The sequence below is a fragment of the Vicugna pacos genome, chromosome 11 (assembly GCF_048564905.1).
Source record: "Vicugna pacos chromosome 11, VicPac4, whole genome shotgun sequence".
Classification (NCBI taxonomy): domain Eukaryota; kingdom Metazoa; phylum Chordata; class Mammalia; order Artiodactyla; family Camelidae; genus Vicugna; species Vicugna pacos.
In genome coordinates this window covers 31370900-31386451 of record NC_132997.1, presented here as the reverse complement: position 1 = coordinate 31386451, position 15552 = coordinate 31370900, and the positions used below count along the sequence as shown (strand labels likewise).

General features: G+C 44.5%; 1 protein-coding gene across 1 annotated transcript in view; it reads right to left on the bottom strand.

Moving 5' to 3' along the window:
- Positions 1-15552, bottom strand: part of RYR2 (ryanodine receptor 2) — a 539007-nt gene that overhangs the window by 184386 nt on the left and 339069 nt on the right. The window contains exons 30-35 of the mRNA XM_072971049.1: positions 9167-9375; positions 8157-8509; positions 6509-6623; positions 5199-5359; positions 3359-3518; positions 2939-3025 (exon numbers count right to left, since the gene is read on the bottom strand). Of these exons, the coding sequence (XP_072827150.1) occupies positions 2939-3025; positions 3359-3518; positions 5199-5359; positions 6509-6623; positions 8157-8509; positions 9167-9375 (1085 nt within the window). The remainder of the gene's footprint in view (positions 1-2938; positions 3026-3358; positions 3519-5198; positions 5360-6508; positions 6624-8156; positions 8510-9166; positions 9376-15552) is intronic.

The following is a 15552-nucleotide window of genomic DNA, read 5'->3' as shown; positions in this document are numbered from 1 at the left end:
GAGAAACTGGGTGGAACGGTTCCTGAGAAGACAAACGCTAGGGCAGGCACACCCGCGGCGGTCTCCTGCCCACACACCCGACAGTGCCCTGAGAACGTGAGAGCAAGTGAGCACGGCCATGTGCCCTTCTTATTTCTCTACCAAGCTGGGCCCTCAAGGACACCGGCAAGTCTTAGCTGCCTTCAGGGCCAGACCTCCCAAAAGAGAGGTGACATCCTCTTGGCTTTCTCCCCCTCTCGCTGTCTGTCCTGTCACCCACCTCATCCTTACACCACCTACCCACTCCTCGTCAGTTTGCCGGGTTTTAGTAACCAGCAGTACACCAGAGACAGCTAAGCGGATAATCCCGACTATCAAACGCGAAAGCAGAATCAATCAGGGTTAACGCACACCACTCCTTCCCCTGCACCTTCCTCTGCCTCCAACACGTATCTTCAGCCATCTAACTCCTTCCGTCTGGTCTCAGGGAAGGAGAAGTCTCTGCCTGCCAAAGCTTATTCATTCATTTATGATCAAGATGCCACCCCTGCCCGCCTCTCCTGGACCAAAAAATCAACTGTCTCCTCTTCCTGCATGACCGCCAGTCTCTCCCTCTCTAGAACCTTCTCTGTCACATGATTTAGACTGCCTCGTCCTCAAGCTATTTTCCTGCTCTCTTCTACTGGGGAAAAAACCGTAGGCACCGTACCAGACACTCAGAGTATGTCGGTGAACAAAACAGACAAAATCCCTACCCTCACGTGGCTTCCATTCCTTTTTTTGGGAGACAAAATAAAAACCAGTAAGTAAATAAAACGGCATATTAGAAAAGAGGTCATGGAGGGGAAAAAAACAAAAAAACAGGATAGGGGAATCAGAATGCAGGACAGTAGTAATAACCAGGGTGCTCAGAATGGGTGTCACTGAGCAGATGACATCTAAAGAAAGACCCAAAGGGGAAGAACCATGTGGATATGCGGGGGAAGAAGTTTCCATGCAGGGGGACTGTCCATGCAGTGAACCCAAGGAAGGAGCCTGCCTGCGAGTCTGAGAAAGAGCTGGAGGCCAGTGTGGCTGTGCCACAGTGGAGGTGGGGCAGGATGAGGTGAAGCCAGGGGGGAACAAGATGCCCCGTCGTTCAGAACCTGAGAACCATTCAGAGACCTCTGATTCTTCTTCCCAGGGAAACATGGTTTCGAGCAGTGAAAGGACACAATCTGAGTTATATTCTGAAACAATGATGGCCACTCTGATTGTTCTCTGATAAGCAGATGGGTGAGGACCAATCAGAGGCTCCTGGTGGGTCTGACCTGCCAGATGGTGGGGAGGCAGGTCAAAGGTGGAGGATTTGCTGGGGAGGGAACTGGGGTGCGGGATGTAAAGGAGTCACCAAGGATGACTGCAAGGCTTTGGGTCTGAGGACTAGGGAAGATGCCGGGAGACGGGATCCAGCAGGTCAGGAGGAGTGGGGAGGGGTGGTCAGCAGTCCAGTTTTGGACATACCCAGTTTGCAATAAGACACCCAAACGGAAAAGTCAAATAGACCAGTGTTAGAGTTTGGGTTCGGAGAAGCTACCACTTTTTCTGTCAAATTTTCATTTTTTTTTAAGTTGCCAACCTTGCTGCCTCCTTTCTCTCACTTTCCATCTTGAATACTAATAGGAACTGAATAATCTGGCTTCTCCACCATTGTGCTGGTGTTTTTCTGGCAAGGTCACTAAGGCCCTCCTTCTTAAGTCATGGGTGCCTTTAGTCTGTATCACACTGGCTTTCCTGTGGCTGCCAGAATCTCACTGTACACAGGTAGAAACGAGCTCATGCGGTGTAAGGAACAAGTCCAGGGTCCCCAATATGCACCCTGAGTTGTGCCCGGTGGCTCAGTGTTCAAAATCGCAAATTTCAGTTCAACTCCTTTTCCTGAATTTCAACCAGCTCTTCTGCTCACTGATGTTAGTCTCCCTTCACTGGCCAAACTAATAATATTTAAATGAATCCTTGACTCTTCTCCGTGAGCAATGAATCCAATTCATCAACAAATCCTATTAACCCAATTCACTGACAAGTTCTGTTAATTTCTCCCTAAAGCATCTCCTCACTCACCACTCTGTCTGTTACAACTGCCACCAATCTCCCCATCTTCTCCCCTGGAGACAGTGTCAAATTGTTGGCACCTGATTATTACTGCTGCTCTCATTCTTGCAAGAGCAGGTATTTCTCCACATCACGACTAACATATTCTTCCCAAACAGGTTTGCTTATTCTCAATCTCCTACTTCAAATTTTCAGCAGATCAGCACCGTCTATGGAGTCAGTATCTTTAAAGCCTCTCCAGCTCGGCCGTGGTCCGCCCTCCGCCCCATGAACCTCCAGCCAAGCCCAGAGGGCTTCCCGTGCCACACGACACTGAGCTCCCTCACCCTCAGCACCCTCTCCCCTGTGTGCGGGCACTCTCTCTCGCCCTCTGCCTGGAATGTCCTCTTCTGCCAAAGGCACCCTGAGATTTGCTCGTTTAAGAATCAACCTGAACGTCACCCCTGTTTCAGCTCTCCTGACCATCCCATCCTGCCTAGCTGCTCCCTCACTTCTGTTCCCGGAGTGTCAGTGGTGCCACCCCGGCAGCGCCCACCACCACACAGCAGTCTCAGCCCTTGACGATCACTTCCAGCTCGCCTGTGAGTCCAGTGGTCTCTCAGCTGTGTGAAATTTGGCATTTTTGTTCTGTCTAAGCCTAGTTTTATTGAATAACATTTATGATGACCAATGAGACCCTTTTAATTAATTTTGTTACCCTAGTGACCTGAAAGAGTACTGAATTTTCAAACATGGCAACTTTCCTCTTAAAGAATCATTTATGTGATTAATATCAGTACTAATGAAATGCTGAATTCATCGAAGAAGTGCGTGCTATTTTCTAACAGATAACAACCCAAATGTGATACCAGGAATGAGTCTCTCTTACCTTTATTCTTCCCAACTCAAACTGAAAGACATGAGGACTTGTAGCTTGTGCAAAAACGGCAGGAAATAATTTTGTACTTGGCTCCACCTTAAATAAACAAGCGAATTTAATAATATTAGTACAGCAGGAACACAAAGCAGCTGTCTCTTCTCCACAGCACCCAGAGAACACTTCTCAGAAGACTTCCTCTCTGTCACAGAGAGACCCCCTCTCGGCTGTTACTGGGAGCGGCCCCTTCCGTTACCCCGCAAGCACCTCTGGAGGCGTGACTGTTGGCTCTGAGGGGCTGGTGCTGTTATTATTTGAACAGAAGTAAAACTCCATCACGAACTCATTTGTTTTCCTCTCCTTCTATTGTCCGCCTCCCCCGTCGCGCTCACAGCAGTGCGCTGCTGCCCGGCGGGGCGCGCCAGCGCGTACCTGGTAGTAGGTGCTCAGCTCCTTGCCGTTGGCGGTGAAGGTGAGCAGCCCGCTGGCCGCGTCCACCACGCAGCCGATCTCCAGGCCGTTACTGTTGCGCCCCTGCCCCGGGCTCATGCTCTCGCCCGCACACACCATGTAGCAGTTGCTGCGTTTGATGCTGAATTTCAGGAAAAAACCAAAAACAAAAAATCACGTTTCTCTTTGTACGACCAGGGATCTACCGGAAAGCATGTGCATCCTGCAACTAAACCTAAGGTGTGCTGTGCAGGCAACAAGCTCCTGCCAGCGTGGGGGAGGTGCCCAGCGGGCCCAGGTCTGCGATTCTTGAGCAAAACTCCACTGATGCCAGGGGGCTTTCCGAATCAGGTCTCCTGAGCCTCTCAGCTCCACCCGGGGCAGGACAGGCCCACAGGCTGGGACCGAGGAAGAACTGACCTGCACCCTCCCTCCAAAAACTCAGACCACACTGGACCTTTTTTTGAGGTTCTGACAAGCTTAACTATTTAATAATTATCCAAATTGGTAATTTTCTTTCTCATAGGTTTTTTCCCTGAACCACTCGTTCTGAGATGAGCAGCATTCATTCCCGACACTGTCAGAGTCCTCAGTCAAATTCCACACGAGCCACTCAGCACTGGGGAAGTCTGGCTAACGTGATGCCCCTTTATGGAGAATTCCTGGCGATCTGTTATGAAAGACAGACTTCATCAGGATGTGCACAAAATCCGCGATATTAGCACCGAGCCCCACCTCGGTTTCACCCTCACCAGAGACGGCAGCAAGCTGACGTGACCTGAGTTTGGCCTGCTACTCCTTCTCTGCCACCACCCAGCGCACGTACTCACAAGGCTGGCAAAAAAGTCAAATCCAAGAAAACAGGAGGAAAAGAGCAAGAAGGCTGAGGTAGAGTCAGTTTCCGTATCATCACATGTTGGATGTGTTTCCACACACCACTTACAGGAGCCTCAGCGACCTCCCCCATCCTGTATTTCCTGCACCAAAACCATGAGTCAGATATCCAGCCCTAGACTGAGTTACCTCCTAACACTGCCACCATCTCAAGTTCACGGCGGTTCAGGTGTCAAAGTCTGAAGGCAGGAGGAGACCGAGCTTCCGGTCACCAAGAGTGATGGTGCAGGAACAAAAGAAAAGCAAGCCTAGGGGGGCTCGTCCTGTGAGACCTGTCCCAGCAGATCAGAGAGGGTGCACGGGCACAAAGGCTGATGTAGGAGGCCAGGTCTTCTCTTGTTCTGCAAGGAAGATGGCCTTCATTTCTGTTTTGAAGGTTGGCTTTGAATTTGGTTTGTTTTACAAAATAAAAAAAGGATGGCACAGAAAGTGGAAGTGACTTACCCTAAGCCACACAGCGAGTCAATGGCAAAGCTGAGGAAAGAACCCACTGCCCCTTGGTCCACCTGGCCTGAACCACCAGCCCATACTGCCTTCACCGCTTTCTTCCCAGCACAAAACCAGAGCCCCGGATGCACATCGGGCCACGGGCTGAACACCTCACACTCACCCCATCTGCAATCCCCAAAGGCTAAGTGGCGGTGGCCCACGTCACTGGTTGTGCAGTGTCACCTGCAGGGACACACGGTTACCACTCCCAAAACATGCACTGCTCTTACTTCGAGAGGTTTTCACTTTTAACACATTCAGATTCTTTACCGGCTTGTATGAATAACAGAAAAAGACACCAACATTAATGGTTTGATTACACTGTTCCTATAGACAGAGTATTATCTTGGACATGAAGTCCAAGAGGAAAAAAAAAAAGCCTAGGTTTATCGACATTTTTGTCAGATGTCGTTTCTGTAAAACACTGAGGAAAACCAACCTTTCGTGCACCTTTCCTTTTTCATCTCCTAGAGTCACGGTCACTGTGCGAACTCTGTCCAGGTCAAAGGCGGTATCGTACTGATGGAAATCTGACGTAATCCAGCCCACCCAGACGTTAGCGGGGTCTTGTCCAGGGAAGATTCTCACTGAGTAATAGTACTGTTGAGAAAGCAACACCAGGTGTCGGCAAAACAAAGAGACAAAACTTTGACTTTGCAAGGTCTTAAAATTGCCTAAGAATATATGTCTTTAAAATCGTGTGGCCTAATGAAAATGACCACAGTGTGTAATACATGTTTCCAGCAGTGATATACATTTTCTTTCAAAGAGTGATTCGAAGCCAGTGCTTTAACATAATTGACAGAACTCCACACACTTCTAATGTTTTCTGCATACATCACTTGGCTTGACACAATACATACCAAATAAATGGATTCTGTCTTTGTTAAAAAAAAAACATTTGGCCTAAATTAAAATGTTACAGGCACAAAAGGCTGACACTGCAAAGGAAGGAAAGTCTTAAGACAGAGCTCCTGAAGTATTTCAGACATAACTGGAGAAAGAAAACAGGCTCTCTGAGCACAGCGTGACCCGAGGCTTCTTAAACTTCCAGGTACGTACGTATGGGCGGGCACCCACACAGCACGCTTATGTAACAAATCATCAATTCCTGAGGCAGGCAGGCTTCAAATTCTTCAAGCTTGCACGAGGGCACTTGCCTAGCCTAGAGTTTTTATACCTGTCACCCACCTCTCTGAATAGGCTCTGCTCTTCCTATCACTAACATATACTATTTTGACTCCTTAAAAGCAATTTAAAATCTGAAATTAGTTCAGATCTAATATGTGGAAGTCAACTTCAAACATGGGCAACTCTTCAAGAGACAAAGCTATATATTTTTTCCTATTTGGCATTTTATGAGGAGTGTTTTGAAAATTTTAAATGGCAGACATTAATCCTTGACCGTTCACAAAGTATGATCGATGACCTTTCAGACACATCACTGAGATAAAGGAAATCACAAAATGTACCTGGAAGAATTAAGTGGCCAATTAAAACGCTGCCCAGAAAGAGGAGAGCAAGGTCAGGAGTAAGGCGCCACTCGGGAGTATCGTTCCTAACGTGGCTCTTACTGCACAATATCCATCAGAACATGTACATGCTTTCCAACTTCTCAGTCCCCAAAATACAAGTGAGCTGTTAGTTTTGCCATCAGCTTGCTAAGCATTACGCACCAAAGTTAACTATCTGAAACGCAAAGCACAATGACAGACACACAGCGTCGGATGACAGGGCTGCAGCTCATACCGTGGACGTCTGCATCAAGTAGTCGTAGTCATCCCTGTCGTCGGCAAGGACGTCCTCAGTGAGTCTTGCGGAATGGCTTGTGCTGTAATCCGGCTTTGTCCTCCTGAGCAGAAACCTGAAATGTACAGAGGATCAGGGAGCGACATTACCACCTTCCGGCTATCTCAAACACACACACACGATTAACTCAGCAAAGTGGCTGTCAGCTCTGCTGAGCTCCCAAGAGGGCATCTGGCAATATCCAGAATGTTTTCGATTGTCACAACTCGGGTAGGGGGCACTGGTGTCTAGTGTGTGGAGGCCAGGGACCTGTGAACAAAACTTTAATGCACAAGGCAGACTCTTACAACCAATAATTATTTGTTCGAGGGTAAAGGGCTGAAGTTGAGAAATTCAGATTGAGTGTAAGAAAGGATGCTAAAATAAGTAGCCTTCTTATTCTACTTAGAAACTCTTTAAGTTTCAACCAATAATGTAAAAATAAGTACCTTAAAAACCGACCCTTGGGAGAAAATACAAATCATATGTCTCATAAGGGGTTAATATCCAGAATACATAAAGAATTCCTACAACTCAGCAACAAAAAAGTAAATAACTCAATCAAAAGACAGGCAAAGAACCTGAATAGACATCTAACGATGATTCACAAGTGACCAACAAGCACATGTAAAGATCTCAACTGCACTAATCATTAGAGAAATGCAAATCAAAACCCCAATGAAGTATCACCTCACAACCACGAGAATGGCAGCTGCCAGAAAACCAGAAAGTAACATGGCTGACAAGAATGCGGAGAAATCGGGACCCCTGAGCAGTGTTGAGGGGACTGTGAAATGGTGCAACTGCTAGGGAAAGCAACATGAAGGTTCCTCAAAAATTCAGACAGACAACTACCAGCAACCCCACTTCTGGGTATGTAACCAGAAGAACTGAAAGTGGCGTTGTGGAAAGATATTTGTACAACCATGTTCATAACAGTGCTGTTCACAAGAGCCAAGAGGTGGAGTCACCCTAAATGTCCATCAATGGATGAATGGACAAAAAACGTGGTGTATATACATACAGTGGAATATTATTCAGCCTTAAAAAGGAAGGGAATTCTGACACCCGCTACAACACACATGAACCTTGAGGACACTATGCTACCTGAGACAAGTCAGTCACAAAAAGACAAATACTGTGTGATTCCATGTACAGAGGTATCTAAAGCAGTCAAATTCATAGAAACAAAAAGTAAAATGATTACTGGGGGTGGGGTGGGGGGAGGTGGTGGAAGAAGAAAGTAGTTTCATGGGCGTAGAGTTTCAGTTTTGCAAAACGAAACAGTTCTGGAGATCCGTTTTACAACAATGTGAATATACTTAGCACTATTGAACTGTACACTTAAAAATGGTTAAAATGGTAAATTCTATGGTTTTTAACCACAATAAAAAAATTCATTAAAAAAGTAACTTAGGATAGATTGTCACTGGTAACCAACTGGATGGCAAACAGGTTGCTTTGCTGTTTTCTATGGAATCCTTTGTCCAGAAAGGAGGAGGAAGAGGGAGAAGGAACTGAACTTGGAAATCTCTCACCCACTGTTATACTCTGCTGTGACCCTGCATGACAACCATGTATTTAAAATCATTTTGCTCATATCAGTGACCTTTGTTTCAGACGAGAGGGCTTTTCCTGAGCGTAATCCTTGTGGTTGTTACACTCCGGTTTTGCAGCTTCTTTGTCTTTGTCCACTCGATCTGGCACCAGATGGCCATGAGCTGTCTTCATGAGAACCTCGAAGTCCGAATCTGCATCATAATCCTCTAAGTCGTTCTTGGGCCCAAAGAGGCCGGCGCCCGGGATGCCGCCCGCCGCAGTCTTGGAGAACACCTCTGCGCACTCGACGGGCATGCTCAGGCGGTAGAACATGATGTCCGTGCTGCTGTTCTGGGAGCCGAATGACTTCTGAGTGACCTTTAAACACGGGGAGCTGTCTATGGTGCCATCTATCCTGGTCACCTAGCAAATGAGGATACCATCGTTCAAATCTAAGCACTGTCGATTCCTGATTCTGAAACCCCTAACGTGCATCACCTCTTGAAGAATCCAAACATGGCCCACCCGTGGCACAATTTCGTAAATGAGATAATTAAGCATAAGGATTACTATGTCCCAGATACACTCAGAGCCTCTGCTTCTAACTCAGAAGATGGTCTGGGAAATTCATATTATAACCGCATAAATTCAAAGCGAACCTGACATTCTATACACACACACACACACACACACACACACACATATGTGTGTGTATGTATATGTATATATATATAAACAATTAAGTACAGTTGACCCTTGAACCGTGTAGGTTTGAACTGTGCGGATCCACTTACACACAGGGATTTTCAGTACTAAATACTACAGCACTACATAAGCCATGACTGGCTGAATCCATGGATACAGAGGCCTATACATTATATGCAGATTAGCCCCAAAGTTGTTCAAGGTGAACTGCAGGTAATCAGCCTCATCAGCCTCTCATAAAGTACCTGTCCTGAGATTCCACCACAATGTGGCACACCAGAGCCATCATTTACGTGAGAGACAATAACTGTTAACAAGTAGGAACTCCCTCTTTTGGTTTTGGGCAACGGTCTGATTTTTAAAGAAAAAGCAAACCTCAATGTGTTCGTGGTTTGATGGAACCTGGAGAAACTGAGGGAGCCTCTTGCTCAGCCACATGGTAATATCCCTGTTTGTATTAACGGCAAATGGTTCATAGCCCTCCTGTAAGCCGCAGATGGTGAAGTATTTCAAGGTGCTGACATCCTTTCCGAAGTTCATCCTGCCCACTTGAGCCACTCCGAGGCTACACACTGGTATGAACCCTGGGAAGAAGAAAAAAAACCAGTATCATTAGCATAAGAGCCTTCTGGTACGGAATTATCAAAAGTGTTGCTCCAGAAGTCTTCCCTTTGTGAGAGCCGTCACCCTGAGGCAAAAGCAAGGATAAAGAGACCACTCACAGCAAGTACTCAACGCCAGGCTCAGAAGACCGGGATTTGCTCTTGGCATCAGAATCCATTAAATGTGGCCCAGGGGCCCCTTCTTTCCCCTTGGACTTCTGTGAGGTAGCTGCTAGGCAGCCCCTAGTCCTCCAGGGTCTCAGGGTGCACAGCCACAGGAGGAGGTCCCCACTCCGCAGCCTGCGCAGAAGTGCGCGTGCCTCTCTCGGAGGGGGAAAATGAGATAGAAGGAGGCTTGAAATTGCAAACACCAACACCGCTGAGTTAGCTTTCTTTGCATGTACCTCAAAGAAAAAATGATTGGAGGCAATATTTATAACGGTTTTAATTCACTTATAGTTGCTTTTGATCTTTGAAGAGAGTTTTGCTCTTTTCTCCCTGAGGTACCCTGCAGCTAAGCATTGAGAGAAAAAATTGAAATATTTGGAAGTCCTTGCCAACATCCCACTGAATCTCCTCCGTCTGTCCCTTCCCCTTCAATGTCACTGACACTACAGATTACGCAGGACAATGCACGATTAACATAAACAGTTAAGATGAAATCAAAGAGTAAGCTAAATAAGAAACTAAGTCAAAAGCAACAGCAATGAGCAATAAAGAAGAAACAAAATATTTCAGTGTGTAGCAGGGCTAGTTAACCTTTCCACTACTAAAGAACAAGAGGAAACTACATTCACTCTGTTAACTGTCTGGCAAGGGGATGAGATGGCATTTTGCAGCAGAGGGCGCGTCTATGTAATCTTCATTTCCTTCTATACTATTTTACAGGAAAGTTCAAGTATTCAATGCAATAACCAAGGTCAGTGTTGGAATGCAGACCACAAATCGGAGGATCTAACTTGTAGATTAAAAAAGCAATGGATCCTGAGAATAAGCTGACAAATTTCTCCCATTACGATTTCTATTTCTTCCACTGTTGAAATCACTGGCAGTAAAAGCAATGTATAACCCTCAAAACAGCACAAGACGATACAAATTACACCTGATAACTCATAATGGTCTCACGCAGCTCAGCTCGTGTCATCAGTATATATTTAAAGCAACAATTGCGTAACTATGCTACCAACCAGGAAGCAAGAACACATCCCGCCGGGTTCAAGGAAGCGCGAATGATGAGTTTCTAGTTAAAATGAAAAAGCCACAGCTGTGTCTGCAGCTGTGCCAGCTCTGGGCATAGCAGTCAAGGAAAGCTGTCTTAAGTGTCCCCAAAGGAATCAGAGAGAAGGACTGGAAAAACTTGACAGACCTGAGACAGCTGGAACTACATGTGCACAAACTGGCAAATGTAGCACTCATGTGACGCGAACTAGGGGATACCAAGATAGAAACATCTCCTCAGAGGCTAAACAGTTACTTCTTTTACCACTTTAGATGTAGAAGGAGTTCCTACCCTAACAGCAAACTTATTGGATCCCTAAAAAATCTCTACAGTAGACCTGTGGGTGTTTGTTATATTAATATCTGGAACTTTTCTGTATGTTTGATATATTTTCATCTAAAAAATCAAGTATTTAGTGTTGTGCACAAGATTTATGTCCTAAACTGTTCACTCTGGCTATGTTTACAATCACAGGATATTGTTGGGACAATAAATGTATGTTTTTCTGTTCCTTGAGATGGTATACTACTTAGCTTTTGAGAATCTGGCTTTCAAAGGTTCATTAATACATAGGAAAATATTGACAGTAAACATTATTTCAAGAAAGAAAGATGTAACATGGTTTATTTTTAAACATGTGAAAACACCAGAAGGTTTTTTTTAATCAAAAAAAGTTTCAGAGTAGTGGGATTTTTAATACTTTTTTCCTCTCTTTTTATGTCTCTCAAGCTAACAATTTTTCTCAACGAATGTTTATTTTATTATGAAAACAAGTGACAGTCTGTAAAAATACTCATTTAATAAGTTGGGATATACCTACATCTTTCTCAGATAGAAATGTGTAAGAGTGACGTGGATACGAAATGGTCCAGACCACAAGTTCTTCAAGTTGTGGAAGTTCTCGGCTAGTGAATGTGCAGTAAGCTCGGGACCAGAAGTCTTGCTAATAAAATTAGCAAGGACTGAGGATGAGCAGTTAAGTCATATGCATTAAGACACTTTCAACTATTCATTTCTTTATCCAACAGATATTTAGAGAGCAGCTACTGTGTGCCAGACACCGGAGACACTGGGCGAGTAACACACAGACCTCAGCCAAGAGGTTCTCACAGTCTAACGAGCTGGGAAGACAACTGATAAAGTCATACCCAAGTCACCTACTGACCCATCTGAGAAAACAGAGTACCAAGAACAGAGGAAGAGCAGAGAGATGGGAGTGGGAAGATTCTGCAGAAGAAGAGGGCAGGCAGGTACTTCTACGAAACGCCCAAGGACAGAGAGTTTGAGATCCAAGAGACTGGATTCAAGTCTTAGCTCCGCCACTTTCTGGCAAGTCACTTAAATTCTCTAAGCTTTAATCCTTTCTTCTGTAATGTCTACTGCATGGAGCCATGGTTTTAAAAATGAGATCCTGTATATACAGTGCTTGACAGGGATACTCACTAAACTAAATTTAAAACGGAAAAAAAGGTAAAAGAAATTAAATATCCAGAATAAGAGAATGGTTAATTATACATACACAAGGTTAAGTATGTGCAGGCATTAAAAATCATGTTTGGGGCTCACCAGAATAAACCTGTAGAGGGAGACAGAACTAATATGGTGAAATTTAAAAACTGGTGATTCCAGGTGAAGAGTATGCAGGTGTTCATGGTACTTTACTAGCACTTTTCTGAAAGGCTGATACTTCTCAAAATGTAAAATTGATACAAATATCAAAAGTTATGTTTAAAATGTTTTTATGACTTAAGACAACATAATACTAAGTTACAAAGATGGCAACAGAAAATTATCTCTACATCTCAATCCTTTAGATGAGAGAAAAACACATTAAAAGTCCAATTTTTCTCTGTGTAGTGGGAATATATATATAATTTCAATCAATTCACTATATTCTTGTATTATCCAAATGTTCAAAAAGAATTGATTAGTTTTCTGAAAAATAATGGGTATAATTTTTCATTAGCTTACAGCCGTAGGTGGTATTCTCACTGCTTTATTGTTTTGGTGCCTTCTAAAGGGAAGTATTTATGAAAGTACAATCATAAGTAGAAATTATGCTATTTTTTCTCTTTTTAATTTAAATGAAGCAGAATCCCCCCACATTAAACTGTGTTCTGACGTCTGGAAATGCAGCTTTCGTAGCTGCTATGATAATAACACAATGAACATTTCTGAAACCCATATTTTAAATGCGGGGGTCACAGTAGGGAGGACTAGATGGAGGCACAGAGCACACAGAGAAGAGGAACCGCCAGGTACTTTCCAGTCTACACGGGGAAGGCTGGGCCTCAGTCACCTCCACCTGGCCAGTGCCCTGCAAATACAGGTGCTGACAACAGGTGACATGCTGTCAAACACACAAGGCTCGTGACAGTAGCGAATGTCCTGAGTGTTTATCTGGGGCTTCATCTCACTGAACGTTAAGGACCGTTCATTGGGACAGGAATCAGCTATCTTTTTTCCAGTGAGTCAAGTCCAGTCTCAGCTTAAATTCCAGCTAAGTGGCCAGAAAAGAAAGCCGGGTCTGCAGATCTCAAGGTCCACGCTAAAGCCAGCCCTGTGTGTCACCAGAGAGTAGATTTTAGGCTTCCTGGACTGTGTCTAGGTCAAAACTGCTCAAGCCTGAGTTACAGGGCAAAGTGGCCAGAAAGAGTATGAAGACGGAGAAGCGGGGCTGTGTTCTGACAAAACTTGATTCACAAAAACTGGTGGCTGGCTGGATTCGGCCCTCAAGCCTGATTCCTGCTCTAAGTTTTCAACATTCAAAGACTGTCTCCTACAGTATCAGGTCCCTCCAAGCAGCAAACACCTGATCCACACCGACCACGTGCAACCACTGCCGGAGGCACTGGAAACACAGCTGCAAACAGGGTGGGAGGGCTCCCTTCCCAGAGTTTACCTTTACGCTCGGAAGGGAGCTAATGAGTAAGGAAAGAGTTATCAGTATACAGAATAGAGGGTCAGAGAATCATAAATGCTGTCAAGACTGACAGAAGGGTTTGCCACAAATTATACAAGATGAGTTGATAAATGACCTCCCTCTTAGTAACTGTCCACAGCAAAACATGATAATTGAGGCTCAGTTCTTTCTGAGTTTGAGGCAGGCTGAGCACAAAAATGTTCCAGCCCACTAAAACTGGTTTCCACACGTTTATGCACACACCTGGCACAGGTAAGTGTCAGTCCCACCTGCCTGTCCTTTGAGTTCTCCGTCTTCTATTCCGGTTACCTTAACTGACACCTGGCAAACGGCAAAGCCTGATGAGATCTAAGGCAAGTTTCCTCCCGGCAGGGGATCTTAAATTAGTACCCACGGGTCCAACTGGTTACTCGGGCCTGTGCCAGATCCGCCCTAACTATTTGTAAATCTGTTAAAACAGTAGCTACAACTTATGGCTAAATTGCTTCCTCCAACAGAAGACAGATGGCTTCAGCAAATTTTAACTTTCTCTGCTGATGAGCCTCCCCACTCCTGAGCAGAGGGCTGTGTTGTGAGCACGCAAGTCCAGCGAAGGAACTGGCAGTCACAAGGATGTGGGGGCGTGAGGCAGGCGAGAAATCTGCAGTGGGGGCTGGATGAGAAGAAGATGAAGCAGATCACAAGCATACCAGCTTTTCCTAAGAATATATGATTTCAGATTTTGAAATTTCTGAAATACAAATTGGGACTCACATTTATAACCAAAACCAAATGGCCAAAAGCAGACTAAAATGGCCAGTATTAACATGTAAATGTGAATTATTTGATCAGAGGAAAGGGTAACACTAACTGGTGGCCTACTATGTGCCAGATAATATGTAAGCACTTTACCATTTATTATTAAATATTAACCCCATTTTTCAAGATGAGAAAACAACTAAGATGTTAAATCTTTCTCTAGGGTCCTTCGGCTGGTTAAATGGGATGCTCAAGAATGCAGAGAGAGAGGGTAAAACCAAAACCAAAACCAAAACACTTGCCTTAGATTTCTGGGATCTTTAAAACTGGAAGAGGCATGAAATGACCATTTCCAATTAATGTTTTCTTATTTTAAGGAAATGAAAACAGAGGGCCCACAGGAAGAACTATTTTCAGAACTGGATCTAAAACCCAGGGCTTCAGACGTGGTTATCTGTTTCTTCTAGTCCCTTTTGGCTTCGAACATGAATTAGGGAATTATGCTAAGTGAGGTCCCAGGGAATTTACCATGATACAGGTGTATCGTTAGTGCAAGGACTTGGTAACACAATGCTGGCACGACAGGGGCATTCCCACACTTTCCTCCTGGCTCTTGGTTCACTTCAGAGCATCAAGATCAGTAGGATATTTATTTTTGACCTTGAAACCCATTTTAAAGCCATCACGTTCTCTCCATCAATTCAAGTCCAGACAATAGAATGTTTCTATACACAAGGTTCTGACACCCTTTATTCTGATTCCTTGACCTTTCCAGTATAATTAAGCCATCCCATACTAAATTTTGCTGTTTGGCTCGGCAGCATTCCTAGGTAACGAACCATTGGTGGTGTATGCCCACACTGCTCCTTCTAGAATCAGATGTATATTCACACGTGCAAAACTGCCAATGTGCAGATAGGCTAGTATATATACAAATTATGTCATTAACCACCTACCAACTTTAGCTATTCTCAAAATGGTCTGTACGATAGAAATTTCCTCTATTCATCAACACATAAGATTTAACTGTCAATTAACTGGGCAGTTTAGGCTAAGCAGTTTGGTTTTCACTCAATTCACCAATTATTTCACAATGAATTTCCTCAAATAACATGTTGTTTAGATTACATACACATAAGCGCAAAAAATACACATTAAGTAATAATCTGGAATTTGAACAGTAAAAATCCCTTCACTTGTTAAAGTACTCCGTGAACGTAGTACCTATTTAAGAGTTTCATTCCTGGAAAAGTCCACAGCGTGTCTAGGATAGTTCCCT